This window comes from Cardiocondyla obscurior, linkage group LG03 (assembly GCF_019399895.1).
Source record: "Cardiocondyla obscurior isolate alpha-2009 linkage group LG03, Cobs3.1, whole genome shotgun sequence".
Taxonomy (NCBI): domain Eukaryota; kingdom Metazoa; phylum Arthropoda; class Insecta; order Hymenoptera; family Formicidae; genus Cardiocondyla; species Cardiocondyla obscurior.
The window spans coordinates 6633353-6652620 of record NC_091866.1 but is presented as its reverse complement, the minus strand read 5'-3'; the positions used below and the strand labels follow the sequence as shown (position 1 = coordinate 6652620).

Here is a 19268-nt window from a genome sequence, read left to right as displayed (position 1 = left end):
TCGAGAAAGGACGTAGATGGAAGGTGGCAAATCAAGAATTATACAATTTTTTTTAATAAAGTAACTTTACTGATATGATAACACATCTATTATATCTCATTTCCACTACACTCCGCACTATCTCTAACTATTCGTGTCCTCGTCTCTGCGAGGTGTCTTCGTTCGGCACGCGCCCGGGTTCACGTTACAAACGTGATGTTCGCGATCGTCACCGCGTGTGATTCTCTTACAGCAACTGTTTGCGAACGGTGGTCTGCGGGTATTTAAATGATATATCGAATCTTCACTGTCAGCAGGTTTCATGGCCGTAACTCGGTTACCGGGTCAATGCAACCTCATCAGTTTCGGCAATAAGGTCTCGCAACCTTTTCTTCTTAATTAATATTTGTTTTATATCTTTCAATTAAATGTAGGTTGCTGATGCAACTTTAGTCGAATTACGTTGCAAGATCTTATGCCGTACAACATTTATTGTTGTAACGCGGTTCGGGTCACAACAGAATCCTCGATTTTTTTTGCTTTTCAGATAAATTTCACTTAGGACAGTGTTTAATCACTAGTTTTTACACTTCTGCTCTCACTTTATTTTGCGCATACCGTTCTCGATTCATCTTAATTTTTTGAGATAACTTTGCTGAGTATTGATTTGTGAGTTTTCTGACTATAGCAGAATTATCTGAGTCAAATTGTATAACCCTGTTAATGATGGGTTGGGCTGATCAAGTTCGTGGATATAAGAGAGTAATTCAATTACTTAATAAGCAGTTTTGTGAAGAAGATAATAAGATATCTAAAAGTACTATTGTAACTCGGAAGTTTGCTATTTAACGAAATCAGCAGATTTCTACACGAGCCGAAACAACTAAGAACGATTTTGAGCATGTCACAATACTTCCGCTTGGTAAGCAGAAGATTGTGGACAAGAGTTAACGCCCTCGCGGAATGCACTGACAGCCGAAGAATCGGCGAGGCAGTAGCAGATATAATGTGCGGATTGACCTTCCGCGACAGTCAAAGTTTTAAGTAAAAGCGACGCGTAACATAAGAAGAGGTGTGAGTCGGCGCACTCCCCGCGATTTAAGTAATAAGTGAAATTAAGGATAAATAAAATGAGAAGAAGAGATAAAAAGAAAGTTTATTTATTGGGCTTTAAACTATTGGACGCCCATCACCAGCCCTACGATCTCCGGAATATGGATTCCTGGCACCGGCGACGGTGCGACAGTACATTTGTGCGCACAGTTCAACGTTTTGAGAAAACACGAACAGTTAAAGATCGCCCAAGATCTGGCAGATCAAAAGAGGCAACAAATGAGGATAAGTTGCTAGCTGTATTACAATCCTTTGTTGAAGATCCTAACATCTTTTTGTGTCATGTTGCTTTAGCACGAGATATTTCCTTTAAATTCGCCTCAAAAATTATAAATATGAATAAATGACATCCGTTTATAATTTACTTGCACTAAGAATTGTCTGAAGATGATTTCGACAGGCGTGTTGAATTTTGTGAGACAATAATGGCTATAATAGATGATGATCCGCTATTATAGAACATTGTTTTTTAATGATGAGGCAACTTTTGAATTGATTGGCAATGTCAATAGACATAACTGCAGATAGTGAAGTGATAGTAATTCCCACTGGTTGCGGGAAAATCATTCACAGTATCCACAAAAACTGAAAGTGTGGGCTGAAATTTTTAATGGCCAGAAGGCTGGTTTATTTTTTATAAATGGAAATTCGAATAAACAAAAATATCAAACAATGTTTCGTGAGGAAATAGTTCCAGTCATTCAAGCTCTAATAAATAATCAAATGGAAGAAATGTATTGTCAACAAGATGGGGCTGTATCTCATTACAATCGCAGTGTATGTCGATATCTTGACCAGATATTCCTGGGTAGGTGAATAGGGCGCAGAGGATCCATTGAATGGCCAGCAGGGTCACCAGATTTAACGCCACTGGACTAATTCCTATGGGGCTATCTAAAAAGTAAGGTGTACGCAACGAAACCATAGAATTTAGAAGTTGCTTGCAAGAAAAATTTATGAAATAGAAAATATACCCTTAGAAATGTTTCAAAAGTCTATGCAAGCTTTTTATACCAGGCTAGCCCATTGTCAAACAACCAAACGAAATCACTTTAAACATTTGTTATAAATCAAACATACAGCGTTCCAACATGCAATCTTGCCTTTAACTAGCCAGGTCAGCGGTAGATCTTACCTGAACTAGCTAATTGAGTTATTGGGTTATTATTACCAAATAATCCAATAACACATTATGCCAATAACTGGTCGGTTTTTCTTTTTAAATGCTATTGTATTTGATCTTAATCAAATTAGAAAATTGTCTAGGGCGTATTAGAAACATGTATAAATTTTTCTTGTATTTATTTCAAAGATAGAGAAACCTAAATGGTGAAATCGACTTGCCTTTTTAATAACCTTCAAAGTGTTAGTCAAGATCAAATGTTGGCACGTATCTAACACATATGATTACATTTATTGCAACAGTAACAGTACTAAGATTCCGTAGAGTTTTTTTCTTTATTTTTTCTCCTGAGTTTCTTGCTGCATTGATAGTCGTCTATCGATGTTGCTATGTTTCACGCCAATTTCTTTGTCCTATTTAATTCATTGATTTCCTTACAACTCCCACATTGTGTAAATTCGATGATGTTTTTATCTCCATGCTTGAATTTATTGCCCTTTTTGGCTGTCACGCTTTTTGTTCAATTTCAACGACTCTAACCAATTCAATCATGTATAAAAATGAGTTACCGCAACGAGATGTTAAGTCAGAAAATTAATGCACGAATTAAGAAACTGATGTAAAATATTAGTGCGTGAAGGTGACACGCGACGCGCACGTGAGACGTGCAAAGAGTATGTTTGGTTGAGTGTACAAATTAAATAGTGTGAGAGCTAATTTGGTTGAATAAGTTAACTATTCAGACACCAAACCGATTATATTAATTCGATGAAAACGTTTAATTCGGAAATGCCCGAGTTACTGAACACAAAGTTCACCGCATCGCGTGATCAGAGAAGCAAAACGAGTTGCACAAAGAACTAATAATTAAGCAACTTGAAACGATTCTTAGTGAGAAGCTGCTGAGTGTCACTAGCAATGAGAAATGAGATTACACTAACGCAATAAGATACTTTTGCGAGAAATTGAAGCATCGATTCACGTCAAACACAATGATATCGCACTTGAAACACGAAATCTACCTGAGAACAAAATAATAAGCAGGAAGCATGTTGGTAATGCCTTTCAAAAATCGCAATAATCAAACGCATTACAATCTGTAATGATCTCAAAGAGTTGTTGTTGTAAAGAAGGCTTCATTGGGACTGAATACATGGTTTGCTACTAACCATTCGATCATCTCCTTATTCTATGTCATATCAACTAATTAATTCACCCGTCTCATCCTTCAAACTCACGCAGTCATCCGTTGTCTACGCGTATCTCTTACTTCTTGTATACATTACACAATCGATATTGATCATTGCTCGGCCGCGAGGTGCTGTCCCGCGGCCGTTAACTAATTACACTGATTTTCTAACACTTATAATTTTTTTTTATATCTTTGAATAATATTTGCAAATTATTTTGAGATTTACACTGTTAAGGATTATTATAGTTTTTTTTTAAAAGTTTTTCCGTTAATTTTTTAATTTTATTAACCGGTAAGGGGTTTTTGTTATATCGCATATACAGCAGCATATGTGCGCATTCCTTGACATTCCACCTGAAGGTCAAACCAATAATATCACAAAATCTTTATACCACACAACTTTTGTCTGAAACATTCTTCCGAAATATGTCATCTTATTACCTTAAAATAATCTTGAAAATAACTTTTGAGAATAGTTTAAGGACATTTTAAGAACATAAGTTGGCATTTTTTGATAAAATGTTTCAGACAAAAGTCACTTAGTAACTTTTTTACTTAAACTTAGTTACTTTTCGATGAAGAATAAAAATCTGCAATAAAAAATTGGGGTTTCCACTTAAGATTTTAAGGTTGACCTTTAAATGACCTACAAATTCGACATCATGGTCAAACTCAAGGTCACCACCGGATGTTCCCGTCGAAAACATACTCCTTTGTATGAAACATTTTTCGATTTAGCGCAGTGTTTCTGAAGTATTTTAATGTCTCAATTTAAATAGACCATCCTGAACATACAGGGTGTGTCATAACATATGAAGAATCCATTTGAGGTAAGTAGATGTTTTAGAAACGAGTAAAAAAGTTATAACATTTTGTAAAATTCTTAATCGTTATTGAGAAAAAAATTAAAATGTCCAGCATAAGAGCGACAAGGAAACTGCGAGTAAGTGAGTGTGACAGGCAAATGATTATGAATGGCGCCGTCGCCATCGATATCAGATACAACATCAAATAAACAATATGGGTTTTCATTTAAAATTTGAAAATTGACTTTCAATTAATCTGCAAATTCGATCTTAGAGTCAAAGTCAAGGTCACCATTCGATATCCTTCTCGAAAACATACAATTTTTGTATAAAACATTTTTCAATATAATACAGTGTTTTTGAGATATTTGAGTGGATCTATTAAAATGAGACACCCTGTATAGAAATAGTTACCGAAGATTAATGTATATAAACGTTGATGTACTTTAAAATCACATATTTATTGTTACGTTGCTCCTCGGTTTACTCCGACTTCTCGCAGCGTTCGCGAGCTCCAGCCACACTCTCTCCCCCTCACTCATATCCGCGGAACATTCTCATACGAAAAGAAACGGAACACAATTAAGAAAGAAAACTAGGAAGCTTTATTGCAATTAAATCAAAGCGCGTCCGTCCTTGTTTAAATCGCAAGGAAGACTGACAACTAAACATTAACATGAAGAGAGCTGTTTCCTAGCAACGGAAAACAGACTGACAAGCTTTCGATAATCCGGACCGTCTTCAGGCACTGTTTTCAGGCGCGTCCGTCTTCACGACAATCCTGCGCGCCAAAACTCGGGAACGGGCGTAACAGTATGATTTCTGTAAACAATTATAGTCATTAATCGTTATAAAATGTTTTTATGTTTAAAAAAATTAGCTGATTTACAACTGGACTAAAGTAGTTAATTATAATTTTCTGACTAATAACAAGTTATACAGTACACATTAAAATGTTATTAATTATAAAATAATATAATGTTTCAGAGCCTCTGACGAATATGAATCATCCATTTCATCTACATGGATATAGTTTTTGTGTACTATATACTGGCCAATTTATCAACGCTCGCAACAAAAACGAAATAACAGATGAGGATGTAGCTAAAGAAATAAATGCCCACATGAATCGTTTGCAAAGTGGTTATTATAAAAATTGTGCTCCTAAAGATAGTATAATCGTACCAAATACTGGTTTCGTGATTATGCGCTTGAAAGCAAATAATCCAGGTTAACAATTTTATTATAATTATACATTTATTTATGAAGTGTAAAAGTTTATGAAATTGGACTGATTTTAAAAAAATGTAAGTTTATGAATAAGTATAAGTAATTGTTGAGAGTTAAATCTTATAAAAATTGACGTTTTGTGAAAGAACGGTACGTCACACATATCGATCAAGACTATTGATTAATACTTTCGAGTGGCGCTGCCGAAAATAATTGTTGAGGATTGGTGTTCAGACACGAAATTATTTCGGCTGCCACGTGATAACTATGTACTCAAAAGTGAAGAGCAAAATGCGATCATCCGACGGTCTTAAAAAATCTTAATTTTCTGCATCGGTGTGGCAAAATGAATCTGAAGCACGCGGTTGTTTCCTCAAAAAGCGTAATTGTACAAAATTACTAGATTCAAGTGTGGGTAATTGTTCTCACCGAAACCTGTTCTGCGGTTCTTTCTCTCTTTCCCTCCCTCTCTCCCTCCCCCTTCCACCCTCTGTCTCTATCTCTTTCTTTCTTTCTTTCTTTCTTTCTTTCTTTCTCATCTAACTCATTAATTAGGCCAATACCGATATTTGAACGTAAAGAAGATCGCCATTAATTTCGGTAGAAAACCCGACTTTCTTTCACTTTGCAGAGAGTCTCGCGTTTTCATTATGTGATATTGCAACAGATTCTTCTTAAATGCCATTGCGGTACCAATCGTTAACCGCTAGGTTTGACTATTTTATTCTGCACGTCTCAGAGCTACAGAGTCTATACACTACAGAGTCTTGTGCAGTTTCCAAATTTGTCGTGCTTTTCGTATTACAAGGTCAAATTTAGCGGGATGTTACACTCTTCTGAATAATTCTTAAGAGGTTATATATGGTTAGAAGGCCGAAAAAAAACGATTTTTTATGAATTTTTTCTGAAAACACTATTGAATTTATTAATTTAAAAATCTGTACATATATTCTGTATACTTTTAACAGTACTTTAACATATTCAGTTAGTAAAAAAAATTTTTTTAAAAGCTTTTGTAGCCGATTTTCGGTAGCTTCTCTAAAAAAAGTCGTCTTGCAGTGTGCACGATATCTCTAGACTGGATCATTTGAAATAAAAAAACCAAATTTTTTTAGTTAAAGTAAAGTATAATCTTGTAATTAATCGAAGAAATAAGCAAAAACAATTTTTTTGATAAAATAGCGGTTTTTCAAACTCAAAAATCGATTTAAAATATAATAAATCTTACAAGACATAAATTTTGGCTTTAAATTGTTTATAAAAAAATTAATATTTATCACAGACGAAAAACCTTCGATTAATTTCTAAAAGCTTGTGTTAAAATTTGAGGCTGATCGGTTCGGTAGTTTTTGAGAAATCGTGCACACCGTCTTCAAAAACACAGTTTTGAAACAAACGCGTTTAAAGTTTTTAAAGTACTTTACACACAGTAAAAATGTTTTTTTAACTTACATTAAGTCATCTATTTTAGGGCCATATAATAAACCTTTAGCACCTTCGGCAGCTTCTAATAATTCCAGTTGGTGTTGTCTTCGTTCCATTCTTCCGTCTCATGTGCTCTTCGGTCGAAGATCGTCACGCGCTCTTCATCTTCTTATTCGGCATATAAATGTGCATTGGGCCCGACTGAAATGCCCATAGCATTCATATAGTATAAAAGTGATTTTGTACCTTCATTAAATATGTGTTACGTCAAGAAGATTAATTTTATTTAATTAATTAATTGGAAGGAATCTTCGGGAGTGGAATTTGTGGATAAAGTAGGAAAATGACGTACCACCGAATTTACGTGGGATTCGAAATTCGAATCCACGCAATTTTACGCGCAGATTATTTAATTTAATATTTCGGATTCAGATTGAGCGCGTAAGTGGTTCCTTTTTAGAGAAAGGAAATGAATCCTTATTCTCTGGGATAGAACCAGGCGTGATTGTTCGTTTAAGTAGGATATTTCAGGGTAATAACGAAATAATTAACTCATAATTTCAGTAACGCAAAATTAAGAATTTTAATACTAAATATAATAATTTAAATTACAAATAAAAATTGAACGATAAATGGCAGAGTTAACAATTTAGAAAATTTAATCAGCTCGTTTTAGATATAAAAATAATGTCAAAGTTCTTACAGTAAAAATTAAATAATATGAATAAGGTTAAAGCCGGATAAACAAGTATAAATTTAACATTTCGGAAGACGAGAGAGTATTTACAAAATGTATATGTGTGTGTGTGTGTATATGTTTGTATGAATTAATCCAAGGTGATTTCTTCTATTTCCACCACCCTCGCTGTGGATTTTGGAAATACTAGATCAATAAGTCGCATCGGGGCCAGGAAAGGAAATTCCACCCCGGGATAATATATAAAGAAATGAGAATCAGGAGCAGACCGAGCTGCCTGACTCCTGATCTCTTCCGGCTCAAAGTGGTCAGGGCCGATGGAGAAGGCCCTTTCCGGAACAGGATTTGTCCACGGAGTACAGGCCCTGCGTAGGAGCTCCAGGAGAGGGTCTATAACCTCTCTCGGTTTCGGATGCTCCTCGAGAACCTCGATACTCGGGACGGGAGATGGAGGTTGATCGGGGAAGTCTACTTCTGGGAGAGAGATGGATTCATCTTCGCCCAGAGAGTCGGCTTCCTCAGGTTCGAATGGAAAAGGAGGTGGTGAGAGAGGAGAAAAACAGGCTCTTGGCTCACCTCCGGGAAACCGTGGTTCGGAGATGAGAGAAGAATTCGGAGTATACGAAGGAGTCGTGGGGCGGAATTGTTCCGATCCCGGCTCCGTGGACTGACTCGAGAGGTTGATATCGCCGGCCGAATTTTCGCATGGGACGCTTGGAATCTCCTCTTGCGGGATATATCCGTACAAAGGTTTCGGGTCGCCGTGGATAGGTGACGGTGGCGGAGGGCCCGGACGAGGAGACCACGGTCTCTCTTCATTGCGCGCAGAAGAAACGAACACCTCTTCGCTTGGCGCCGCCGTGAGCAAGTATTGGATAAAGAAGCGGCGGACCAGCTCCCTCAGATTCTTGATCTGTTTTTTTTTTCGCGCCCGGCTCTTCTTGAGGGTTTTCTTATTAAAAGATTCCACTAAATTTCATAATTTACTTTTAATTTAATTCGAACAGATTTTTACAAGGTTAACAAAGAAAGGAGCGAAGGAGACTCATCACCAACGATTTCCGAAGCCTTTGACTCGTCCATGAATGAATCCACGTAATCTATCTTTGGCGAGAATCGCTTGCCGATTCTTTAGCCGTGGACAGTCGCCAAACTTCCAACAGTATTTCGCGGCATAAACCACCGAAAATTGCTGGTTATTTGACAGCGTATCCTGGCCGATATTCGGAAGCAGGCATTCTCACACATTTAACAGATCACAGGAATAAACGAACAGAATTAAAACCTCGGAACCTCGACTCGGACATTTCCTTCTCTCTTTGATTACAAGTAGAAAACAATTGGTTTGGATAGTACATTTAGTGGAATCAATTTTCGCAGGAATACATTATAAAACGTTGAGACTTACTTTTTAGGCGATCTTCTAAATGCTTCTTCTGTAGTAGATGGTTTGTCTTGCACTGTCTGACACTCACGTCGATTTCAAATAAACTATAGCGGCTGTAGCTGAGATGCAAGAGAGCGTGCTCCGCCAAAACACAAGATTTTATAAGCTCGGAAAAGGGGAGGACTATTCCCGAATATTCACTTTTCTGAAATTCTAATCTTTCATTTGTGGAGCTTGTTCCTCCACTTTTCCTATCTTAAAATTATTGGGCATTCGCACCTCATCCCTTCTCTATTTCTTAAACTTCTAAGTTTTCGCCCTTAGTTTTTAGATTTTGGTGAGGATTTCCCGAAATTCATTGGTTTTAAAAAAATAATATGCCTACGAAGCACCCCCGCTTCCACAAGTTATCTTTTCGGAGCCTTCCAGAATTTTACTATCATTTCCATCGAGGGATGGTGGAGAAACTTCTACCTTCCGTATGACGTATGGTTACCTGACTTTATTGCTTTTGTCTGCACCACATACTCCGGTAATTACGGGCCTCTCGCGCCCTTGGTTTTTCTAAAGCTCAGGATCTATGCGCAATTACAATTTTAAGAAAAAGTTATTTTTTCTTTTCCTGTGACGGACAGGTTATCAAAGTTGAAATATTTATGAGCCCCTTTAGGTTTTGATTTTTTGTATTATGTCTAGACAAATTCTTTGTCTGATTTTTGTTGGCGCCCGTTTACAATTTGTTGCATGTTTCTTATACTTTCACGCAACAACTTGTCCCGGAATATGTTAGTGTTTTATGAATTGTCTTCTGAAAGGCTCTGAAGTTCTTTTTTTTTATGTTACAATGGACTACGGTCTATCTTCCCCTTAACTAAAATTTTAATATATGTCGAAAAAAAGAGACGCGGAGTCGGAGACGTAACATATGCAACCAATTCCATAATTTTTGAACCTGTTGGAACTATTTTTGGAGATATTTTCCATATAATTTGGTCGCGGCTCTCGTTGTTATTTTGGGTAAAGCCACCCATACATCATTCTAATAACTTTTCATTGCTGAGATCTGTATAAATTAGTTTTACAGCCTCAGCAACATCTTGTAGAAGTGACTCATAATCGTGTTTATAATTTGATAATTGATTCGCAGCAGCTGCCCGCTGCTAACTGCACCATGACTCCGGTCCGATCGGACAGTTTTGATGTTGAGGTTCTTCGTTTGTTGAGCAGTAATGATAAAATGTAGCCCAGATTGCATTATACATATTTACAATAGAATCACAATTTCTCCTAATTGCCAAATCATAGTAAACTGACAATTTATTTATTAATTTGCTTGTAAGCTTACCTTTACCACTAAGAATTTTTTTTGTATTTTTTTCCCACTTTTTTTTCAATGGTTTCCACATTTTTTCTCACACATTCGCGGAGTCGCGTACCCATTCTCTTCTGCACGTTCCCAATACATTCTTTCTTTATAACTTTATCATCACCGTAAGGTGCAGCTTTCAAAATTTTTGAGTACGTTTTAGAGTCACCATCTCCGATGTAATTTTTGTCCTGCACTCCAAATTTTTCCTCTGAACGCTGGAACATATCGACAACCGCATCTACTTCCATTTTCTCCGAAGAACCTGAATGATTTGCAGCGCAAGTATTTTTGTGCTCTTCATTACCATTTATCATACTCATGAGTATTGAGTTTCGTGCGCCATGTTTCACACGCTTTACAGTAGGAGCTTTTCACAAAAATGTTTATAATTTTTCTAGAAAAATATCCGATTAATGATGTCACGCCGTACAAAGAAGTAAATCCTCGCTTCTGCCATGCTCCATCCCCAAATACTGTTAATTTTGTAGCATTTTTATCGCCTTGGTGTTCAGAAGTAAATTGTTTTTCTTCAGCACAAGCCTGTTGAAACAGTTTTTCGGTAGCTATTTTTATACATTCATGTATATTATTATTAATTGAATCGTACGTACACTGTGATAAGAAAGCTGGCATGTCTATTAATCCACAGAATTTTGCTGCACTTTTTAACCTTAATCCGAGAACTCTCATGGCAAGTATGAAACGTTTATTTATTTCATAAGAATGTTTGACAAAACTACTAGAATGTACGGTACAAACTGCACAATTATCACATGTCAAAACAATTTTAAAACCCAGTCTTTGTTGAGAAGCTGTATCAAATTTAATATCTTCATTACTCACTTTACACTTCACATATTCAAAAATTGCTGCAAACACTGTAATAAAGTTTAAAATTCGATATTCAACAGACGTATCACGCGGAATTAAAATTTCGTCTTGCATTTTTAATTTTTTCGTAGACGCACTAAAACTGCTTTTATTCGTTTCAGCTGTTTTTGGATTAAAAACATTTTTGCGACTCTTCGTTCTCGACTTTTAAATTTTCGAAGATTTTTTCAATTTTCTGCTGCACTTTATTTTTACAAAAAAATCACACGAGAAAGTACAAACAAGCTCACAAGTTCACTGCTTGGCTTAGCAATTCAAACTGACTATTTTCCAATATTTTCCTGTTTGGGAACAGAAAAAATTTAATTTACCTCATTAGTATAGAAGAAGATTACCGTAATGACATTCTATGAATTTTCATACAATGAAAAGATGCATAACAATATAGTCAGGTAACTAAAAGTGACAGCGTTCCAGGTAACAACTGCCGCTCCGGCATTGTACTTTCGAACGCTTTGATACGTCTATACAAAGGTGCGTATAACTTCGAAAATATTTTTTAGATCGGCATAAAATTTTTTTTGTGTATACTTGAATATATGTACATTACGAAAATCAAATAAAATAAAAATCGATTTTTTCAAAATTCTAACCATATATAGGATGTCCTAGACATAACGAAGGATACTGGGAGAATAGATAGAATTGATTGAGACAAGTAGAAAAGTCCTGTACCATTTTGCAAAATTCTCAACCGTTATTAAGAAAAAAATTAAAATGTATAAATTGTATAGGTGTAAGAGCGACAAGGAAGCTGCGCGTGAGTGAGCGTGACAAGCGACGGTGCCATTCCTAGCCATTCGCCTGTCGCGCTTACTCAATTTCAATTTCAAATAAAAATGGTAGTTTTTTATTTTATATGTATACAAGTGTAACACGGTAACTTTGGCCGGAAATAAAGTTTGCCGGGATTCGGGGTATGGACAGAGACCGAAACGCAATTAAACAAAAATACTAATTTATTTCAGAAATTTCATAGGTTAATATTTACAAGGAAGATGTTTTGTTTTCCGCTGGTGGTACAAAATCGTGTAACCGAGCTTCAGGTCTCGGCTGTACAGAGTAAAGATCGCTCTGACCGAGTTGTTTGCACAATTCTATGCGGTCGTGTGTCTTATCGTGAACATACAAAGTGGGGGAGTCGTCCAGACCGTATCGATCGGAGACGTCTCCGCGGTCGCTAGTCTTCAACGCAGGTGTATAGGTCGGCCGTCCAGGCCGTGTCGGGTGTAACAAACGCTTTGCGGCTGCGAGTCTTCGGCGAAAATGTGTGTGTCGGCCGCGGTGTCCGGAGCTCGGTGAACCCGGAAAATGAAAGATGCTCGGAAGCGTCCGAGTCGGAATGGCAACGGTAGCTGGAGTCGGAAAAGCCCAGTCGGGGAAAAGCTCGGGAGCGCCAGAGTCTCGGTGGTAGCGGTATTGAAGGCCGGGTAAGCCCGGTCGAGGAAGGCTTGGGGGCGCCCAAGTCGTGGTGGAACTGCTTCTGGAGTGCTCTCTAAAGCGATATAGGGTACTAGCTTTCGTTTGAGCCGGTTTATATACTCGACAGTCCGAGAGAGGGAAAACCCTCTCCTGAGCGAACTGTAACAGTGCGCGGCACAAGCGGCTGGTCGGCCCGTGTTACCAGCTGCGGGTGGTTGGTCGGCCCACGCTACTTGTTGCGAATTCCTGATTCGGGCCCGCGCAGTGTTTTAGGTCAAAAAGATGTAAAATCGCGACACGGGGTTGATAGTGTTTCTAGGGTTCGTGGCCTTAGATCACATCATCCTCTTGTTTACGGTGCGGCTGCCTGCACCTTACGACACATCGTCAGGCGGCCGTCGGGCGAAGAACCGTAGTACCCATTTGCCCGATGCCGTCTGGTCCCGGTACTTGCAATTGTGCCGGATGGCGGACATTGGCACGGTTATGCACTCCTCATCCGGCAGCCGTATCGGTATTAGCAACGGCATTCTAGGTTTTGAACTTTAGCCTGCGTTCGCCAGGTAGGCTGATGGAGCTGGCGGCGGGATTAGCAGAGGTGCCAAGATTGGCATTATCATCGGTGCAAATGGCGGCAACGGCAGGGAAAGTGGCACTGGCGGTACTTCAGACGCCCGTCCTGCTGCTGCAATGGTTGCTGTTGGAATTAACCCGGCTGGTGTCATGCCTGATGGCCCTGCTATGACCGGTGTGGTCGCCAGTGGAGCTGTTGCCGTAGCTTGCGGCGCGGTCCGCGGCGGCGTTGGTGCCGTTGTTGGTGTTGCGACGGCCCGTGTGATCCGAGCACATGTCGGCCGGACCGATCTCATGGTTTCTTGAGTGTTCACTTGTTCCACCAACACACGCTCTGGTTCGAAACCAGACTCGACACTGGCATCTCTTTCCAGACCGGCCACGGTCTTTAATTCCAGTTGTGGTGATCGCAACACCTCCATGGCTTTAATCGTTGATCCGCGGCGTACGGGAGGACCGCGATTCTTTCCTGCTGGGTCCTTCAGTAGTTTTGTCGGTGCCGAAGATTTTTTAGACCGGGAATCCATTGGCCGTCTGGAGTCTGAACCTTCTGTCCCGGTGGCTGCTGCTCTTCCGGAGCTGGTAGAAAACGGGCGGCCGGTGGCACTGGTCCGGCCAGGTGCGGCTGATGGTGCCGCACTCAATATCTTTGCAGGCCGGACCTTTTTGGTCTTCACCGGTCTTTGTGTTTGGCCGCTCGTCACAAGTCCATTGCTTGTGGCCGTTGTCGATAGAGTGGCAGACACAGTGCTGGTTGTTGCCTCTCCCGTGACACGGATCGTGTTTGCGACGGTCCCAGCTGCCGGCTCCTTGGACGCCATCATGACCGGGAGTAGTCCCTGCCTCCTTTGAGCAGCTTTTGGAGGAGCGAGTGGTGGCTCCTCTATCCAGCGGGTATGCTGCTGTTGGCCGTCGTCTCCTCTCTGGATGCTCGTACCGACCCGAGGAACTGAGTACCGACGGCTTGAATCGACCGGCGGCGGCCAGGCCCCAGGTGGTGGACTGGCTGATGGTGATTCGCTGCCCTCACTCATGCTATCAAATAGTTCTTTCAATTTTTCACGCTTCTCCATCAAAAAGTTCGATTACTTGACTGATTGCTGGCTCAACTGTGATCGCTTTATATATCCTGATTGAGGGAGATGACTGGCTTCTGATTGGTCAAATTGAGCTAGTGGGGAGTCCGGTTTTAAGTCTTGGACATGTATGTGACGATGCCAGCGCCCTTGGCTGTCTCATAAATCAACTATGACAGGTGATTGAAATTTAGCAATTTTAAACGGATCTGCATACTTTGGCGCAAACATTGCGTTAAAACCGTCGGCTTTTCGTAACAATGGATGTTCCTCTTTCATACGGAGTCACTGAGTTGAGGTCGCCAGTCTCGTCGGCGTAAATTATATGTAGCCTCCTGACGCTGGAAAGCCCGAGCCAAATTGATCTGTACTACTTGACAGGCTTCGTGAAGCGCGCGCTGCGTGCAATGCGGCGTCGTTGACGTAGCGTGTCGACGGTCGTCGGGATGTGCGAGGGCTAATTCTCGTCCATGATTGAGAAAAGCAGGTGTGTATCCGGTTGCGTCGTGTTGCGCTGTATTAAACGCAAATTGAATAGAGCCAAGTTGTTCGTCTCAACGTCGATAATTTTGCTGCGTGTACTGAGCAATCATAGTCTTTACTGTACGATTGGTCCGTTCGACCGGGTTACATTGCGGTGTATAAATCGGCGTTGTGCGATGCTGAATGTGCCAAGCTTGCAATAAACGTTTCAAAAGATGAAACTGGAATTAAGTGCCGTTATCAGAGATAATCTGGTCGGGGCAACCGTGCCGATATAAAATTCTTTTAATTATGGCTGCCGTTACTGCCTCTGCCGTGGCTTTCCGTAATGGCTGAAGCTCCATCCACTTCGAAAATCGGTCTTGCATGACCAGCAACCACGTGTGTCTTTTCCGTGAACGAGGTATAGATCTCACCAAGTCCATGGAAACTTATTGCCAGAGTGCCGTCACCAGTACAGTTTGCAGTTTCCTGGCAGGTTTGGTAGGAGATACCTTGTAAACGATGCAACTTTTACACCGCCTTACATATTGAGCGATGTCCTGGAATATGCCTGGCCAATAGAAAAGCCTGGCCATGCGGACAATGGTCTTAGCGGTGCCGAAATGTCCGGCGCTAACGTTCGTATGATGCTGAGCTATTGTTTGTTGTCGTTCTGGTTTCGATATGTACTGCTTCCACTGCATGGACGGGTCAATTCCTTGAAATCCACATCGTGTAAAATGAGGCGATATTATATAATGAGTACGCTATTAATTCTCGCGTATTCTTGCGATCTACTTCTATCCTTGCGCGCCCGTATAAACACGAACGCGTGCAAGCGAGAGAACGAAGGTGCGCCTATAATAATTCCTTAGCGTTCACTCATGCTTTGTCTCTCACACGCACGGTTACGAACAAGAACGGAGCATGAAAATGCCTCCCTCCAAATTTTTCCCCGTCCTCTCGCTCCTTTTGGCGTTCCGCGCCTCACGTACGCGATCCGCGGTGAAGCCTCACGCACACTACCCCACCTCACGCGCGGTAGCTGCCATCGCCGCAGTGCGACATTATTGCCGGTCACTGTACCTCTTTAGGTACTCCGTATCTGGGAACAACTTCTTTAACGAAAACCGCAGCAATTGTTTTCGCTCTAATATTTTTCAGAGGAAATGCCTCTACCCATTTCGAAAAACAATCAACCATAACTAAAATAAACCTATTCCCTGAAGATGAAGAAGGAAAATGACCCAAAATATCCATTTGAGTTTTTTGAAAAGGAGTTTCCACATTATAAATTTGCAAAGGCGACTTTCCTTCACCCGAAGGATCTTTTCGAAAACAGCAAACGATAATATTAATGTAGGAACACCAATTTTCAAACTCTGCGAATTTGAATAAAATTGATGTTCCGTTGAGCGCGATCTCCCTTTGTTAATAATATACAGGGTGATCAGTGGACGGAGCCGAAAGTAGTAGATAGAACTAATCGAATTAAGAAGAAAAGTCCTTTACTGTTAGAGAAAATGGTATCCTCCAACAATGATTTTATGCCCCTGCTCGAAGGAGCAGCGCGATATCACCGAAACTTCGAGTCAACTCGATGACCGGAATGGGCCACGTACCACCGAAATGATTGCCTCGCGCGCGCAAGTAATTACATGAAAATGAGCGGTTCTTTTGACGAAACTGAAAAATGAGCGAAACCGGCGCGGCGATACATAAAATGAGTGAGCGATAAAACAATGTGAGGCGTATTCCGATTTCTTTGAGCAAACGTGCGAAAACGCCGTAAACGAGCACGCCGCGACAACGTGCCGCAACACGGACTGTGAGGCTGTATCCGTTGAACTGCGTGAGCCGGCTTACTGTTTGGTATGAGAACTATTTCCGCACTTCGAAATAAGCAATACCGTTTGACCACTGGTCAGGAGCTGATGAACACGATGAGAAACCACGAAAATCACTAAGAAAATCCAAAAGCCAAGTGTTCACTATGACGTCCGGAACAAGAAGAAGGAGGATTAGAACCGGCAAAAGCCGCACGTGGCGCGGAATATTGATAAATTACCGATCCGTGACGTGGTGCCACCACGTAATTACGCGCTACACTAAACAAAAGCGCGGTCTCGTCGAGCGGGCCCGTTAAATCGTGAAGATTTACCATTTTGAAAAATTCTGAATAGTTTCCGAGAAAAAATTTAAATTTATGTACGCGTAAGAGCGACAAGGAAGCGATGGTTGAGTAAGCACGCGATAGACAGCAGCGAGTATATCTTAAAGGTGATGAGCGGAATTAGCGCGCGGCGAGCGAGACGAGGCGACAACGCGCGTTGTCACTTTATTTCGCTCGCGTGTCGTCTACACAAGTTTCTACACAATTGAATCAAAAGATGCATTAATTTTGGATGTAAGAGATGTATTCTTGTTTCAACTGCTTGAAAAAATATGTTAAATTTATTAAGGAATTGTAAAACATATTTTAAAAATAAGAAATATGTCTTTAAGTCTATACTTCGCATAATACATAATAAATTTTTAGCTACACTCGATTTCTCATTCACAACCATGTCAGTCAAGAAATGTTTTATAGTATTTCAAGACTAAAATTCTTTCAACGCACATATGACGAGAAAGTCATCACGTTTCACATAATTATGCGACGTCTCGTCCGGATGGATAATCGTAGTAGCGCTCCGCTGCTTAGCAATCAACAGGACAAATTTAACAGGAAAAAACAAAGATGGCGCCACAACCGTGGCCCTCACCGCGTGTGGCGCCGCAAACCTCATTGTTTTCCTGTTGCACGTACAATTAACAGGCAAGTTTTTATTTCAGTGATATTTTACATTTTATTCTCGTTTTTGATATGGGTAAATCGTCCCATAAGTCCAAGAAGAGAAAGCGCTCGCCGTCAGACGAGCGGATTTCCACGCTCGAAAGCAGGATGGACCAGCTTATGGAGATTTTGTCGGACGCTTTGATTGAGGTTAGAGAACGACCTTCTCGACATTCCTCACCTTCGCCTCCCCCCTCTCAACAGAGAGGCGGGGACTTATCGCCGTCGGAGGACGAGCAGAGGCGGGTGAAGGGTTCTGGGTGCTCGGATTCGCAGAATGTAATTCTTCCGGCGCCACAGCCCACAGGTGTGTACGGGATGGCTGGATCTGCATTTGCGAAATGCAGGCTGCCTATCGACACAACCTTCCCTCAATTCTCGGCTGATTCTCAATTTTCCCTTCTAGATGTGGTAAGCATCCCGAACGAGGGAGAGTTTCCTCCCTCACCTGTTCCAGAGGAAGCTGTGGAGGAAATTGGTGCCCTAACAAGAGAGTTATTTGGGGAGGAGCTGCAGAAAGTAGAGGTGTTGCCCTGGAACGAATTAATTTCTAACAAGTGGCAGTCCCTTTCTCGCCAGGGGTTATCTGAGGACCAGCGCCAGACTCTGCTGAAAAGATACGCCCCACCTGACACGGTTGCCTTTCTCAAGGCTCCCAAGCTGAACCCTGAGTGCAAGGCAGGCCTAAAAAATAATGCGGTCGTGAAGAGAGATTTTTTCAATAGTCTAAATCAAGACCAAGTTGGCGTTGCTCTATGTGCGCTAGGCGAAGCTTTGTCTGACTTTCTGAAGCCTAGTCTGCAACAATCTTTAAGTCCGGAGGCACGCTCAGCTGTATCTAAAGTTAACGACAGCGCTAAGATCATTGCGGACCTTTTTTACCGCCTTTCGGTAGCCCGTAGGGCTCAGATTCTGCCCATCTTAAACTTAGTGGCCAAGGGTACAGCGGACCAATTACAGGCGGACGAGTTCCTGTTCGGTGCTGCCTTTGGAGAGGAGATAAAGAAAGCAACCACTATCGAGAAGTCTAGCAAGGGCATTGTTAAGGCAGCCCCTTCTTTATCTAGAAGAGCTCTTCCTGTCAATATGTCGGCTCAGGCGAATTCTTCCAAGCCGGGAAACGCCCAGGCCCCTGTACGGAATCCGAGACAGGTGAATCGGAGGGGTACAGGGGCACAGACCAGCAGTCGACGGCAAACTTACCGCTCCAGGTCTCATTCGAGGAGGAGATAGACGTTGCTCAGGTAAGAATGGGTGGCAGATTGGCCAGTTTTCTCCCACGCTGGAGACTTGTCACAACAGATCAGGTTATACTAGAGGCTGTCAGTGGCTATAAACTTCCGTTTAGAGCACATCCTGCTGTGCAATTATCGGAACCGGTTGTCTACCTTTCTGATTCTGAGCAAACTATTTGTGCCCTTGAGATAGACAGACTCAGGGATTTAGGAGCGATTGAACTGGTTTCTGATTGTGAGGGGCAGTTTATTTCACCTTTTTTCATCCTTAGGAAATCATCTGGCGGCTGGAGATTTATATTAAACCTGAAGGAGTTGAATAATTATATTATAGCTCCACATTTTAAGCTCGAGGACTGGAAGACAGCTATGCGTCTGCTCTCACCAGGCGATTACCTAGCCTCTATAGATTTAAAGGATGCTTACCTTACAATCTTAATTCATGAGGG

At 41.0% G+C, this 19268-nt stretch overlaps 2 protein-coding genes and 1 pseudogene across 2 annotated transcripts in view; 2 read left to right on the top strand and 1 right to left on the bottom strand.

Moving 5' to 3' along the window:
• Positions 1–19268, top strand: part of LOC139101421 (uncharacterized) — a 164765-nt gene that overhangs the window by 77977 nt on the left and 67520 nt on the right. The window contains exon 5 of the mRNA XM_070654558.1: positions 5201–5443. Within this exon, the coding sequence (XP_070510659.1) occupies positions 5201–5443 (243 nt within the window). The remainder of the gene's footprint in view (positions 1–5200; positions 5444–19268) is intronic.
• LOC139101422 (uncharacterized) lies at positions 8093–11248 on the bottom strand (annotated as a pseudogene).
• Positions 17786–18817, top strand: LOC139113908 (uncharacterized). The gene has a single exon (XM_070675356.1). The coding sequence runs from the start codon at positions 17903–17905 to the stop codon at positions 18815–18817; it is 915 nt and encodes a 304-aa protein (XP_070531457.1). The 5' UTR covers positions 17786–17902.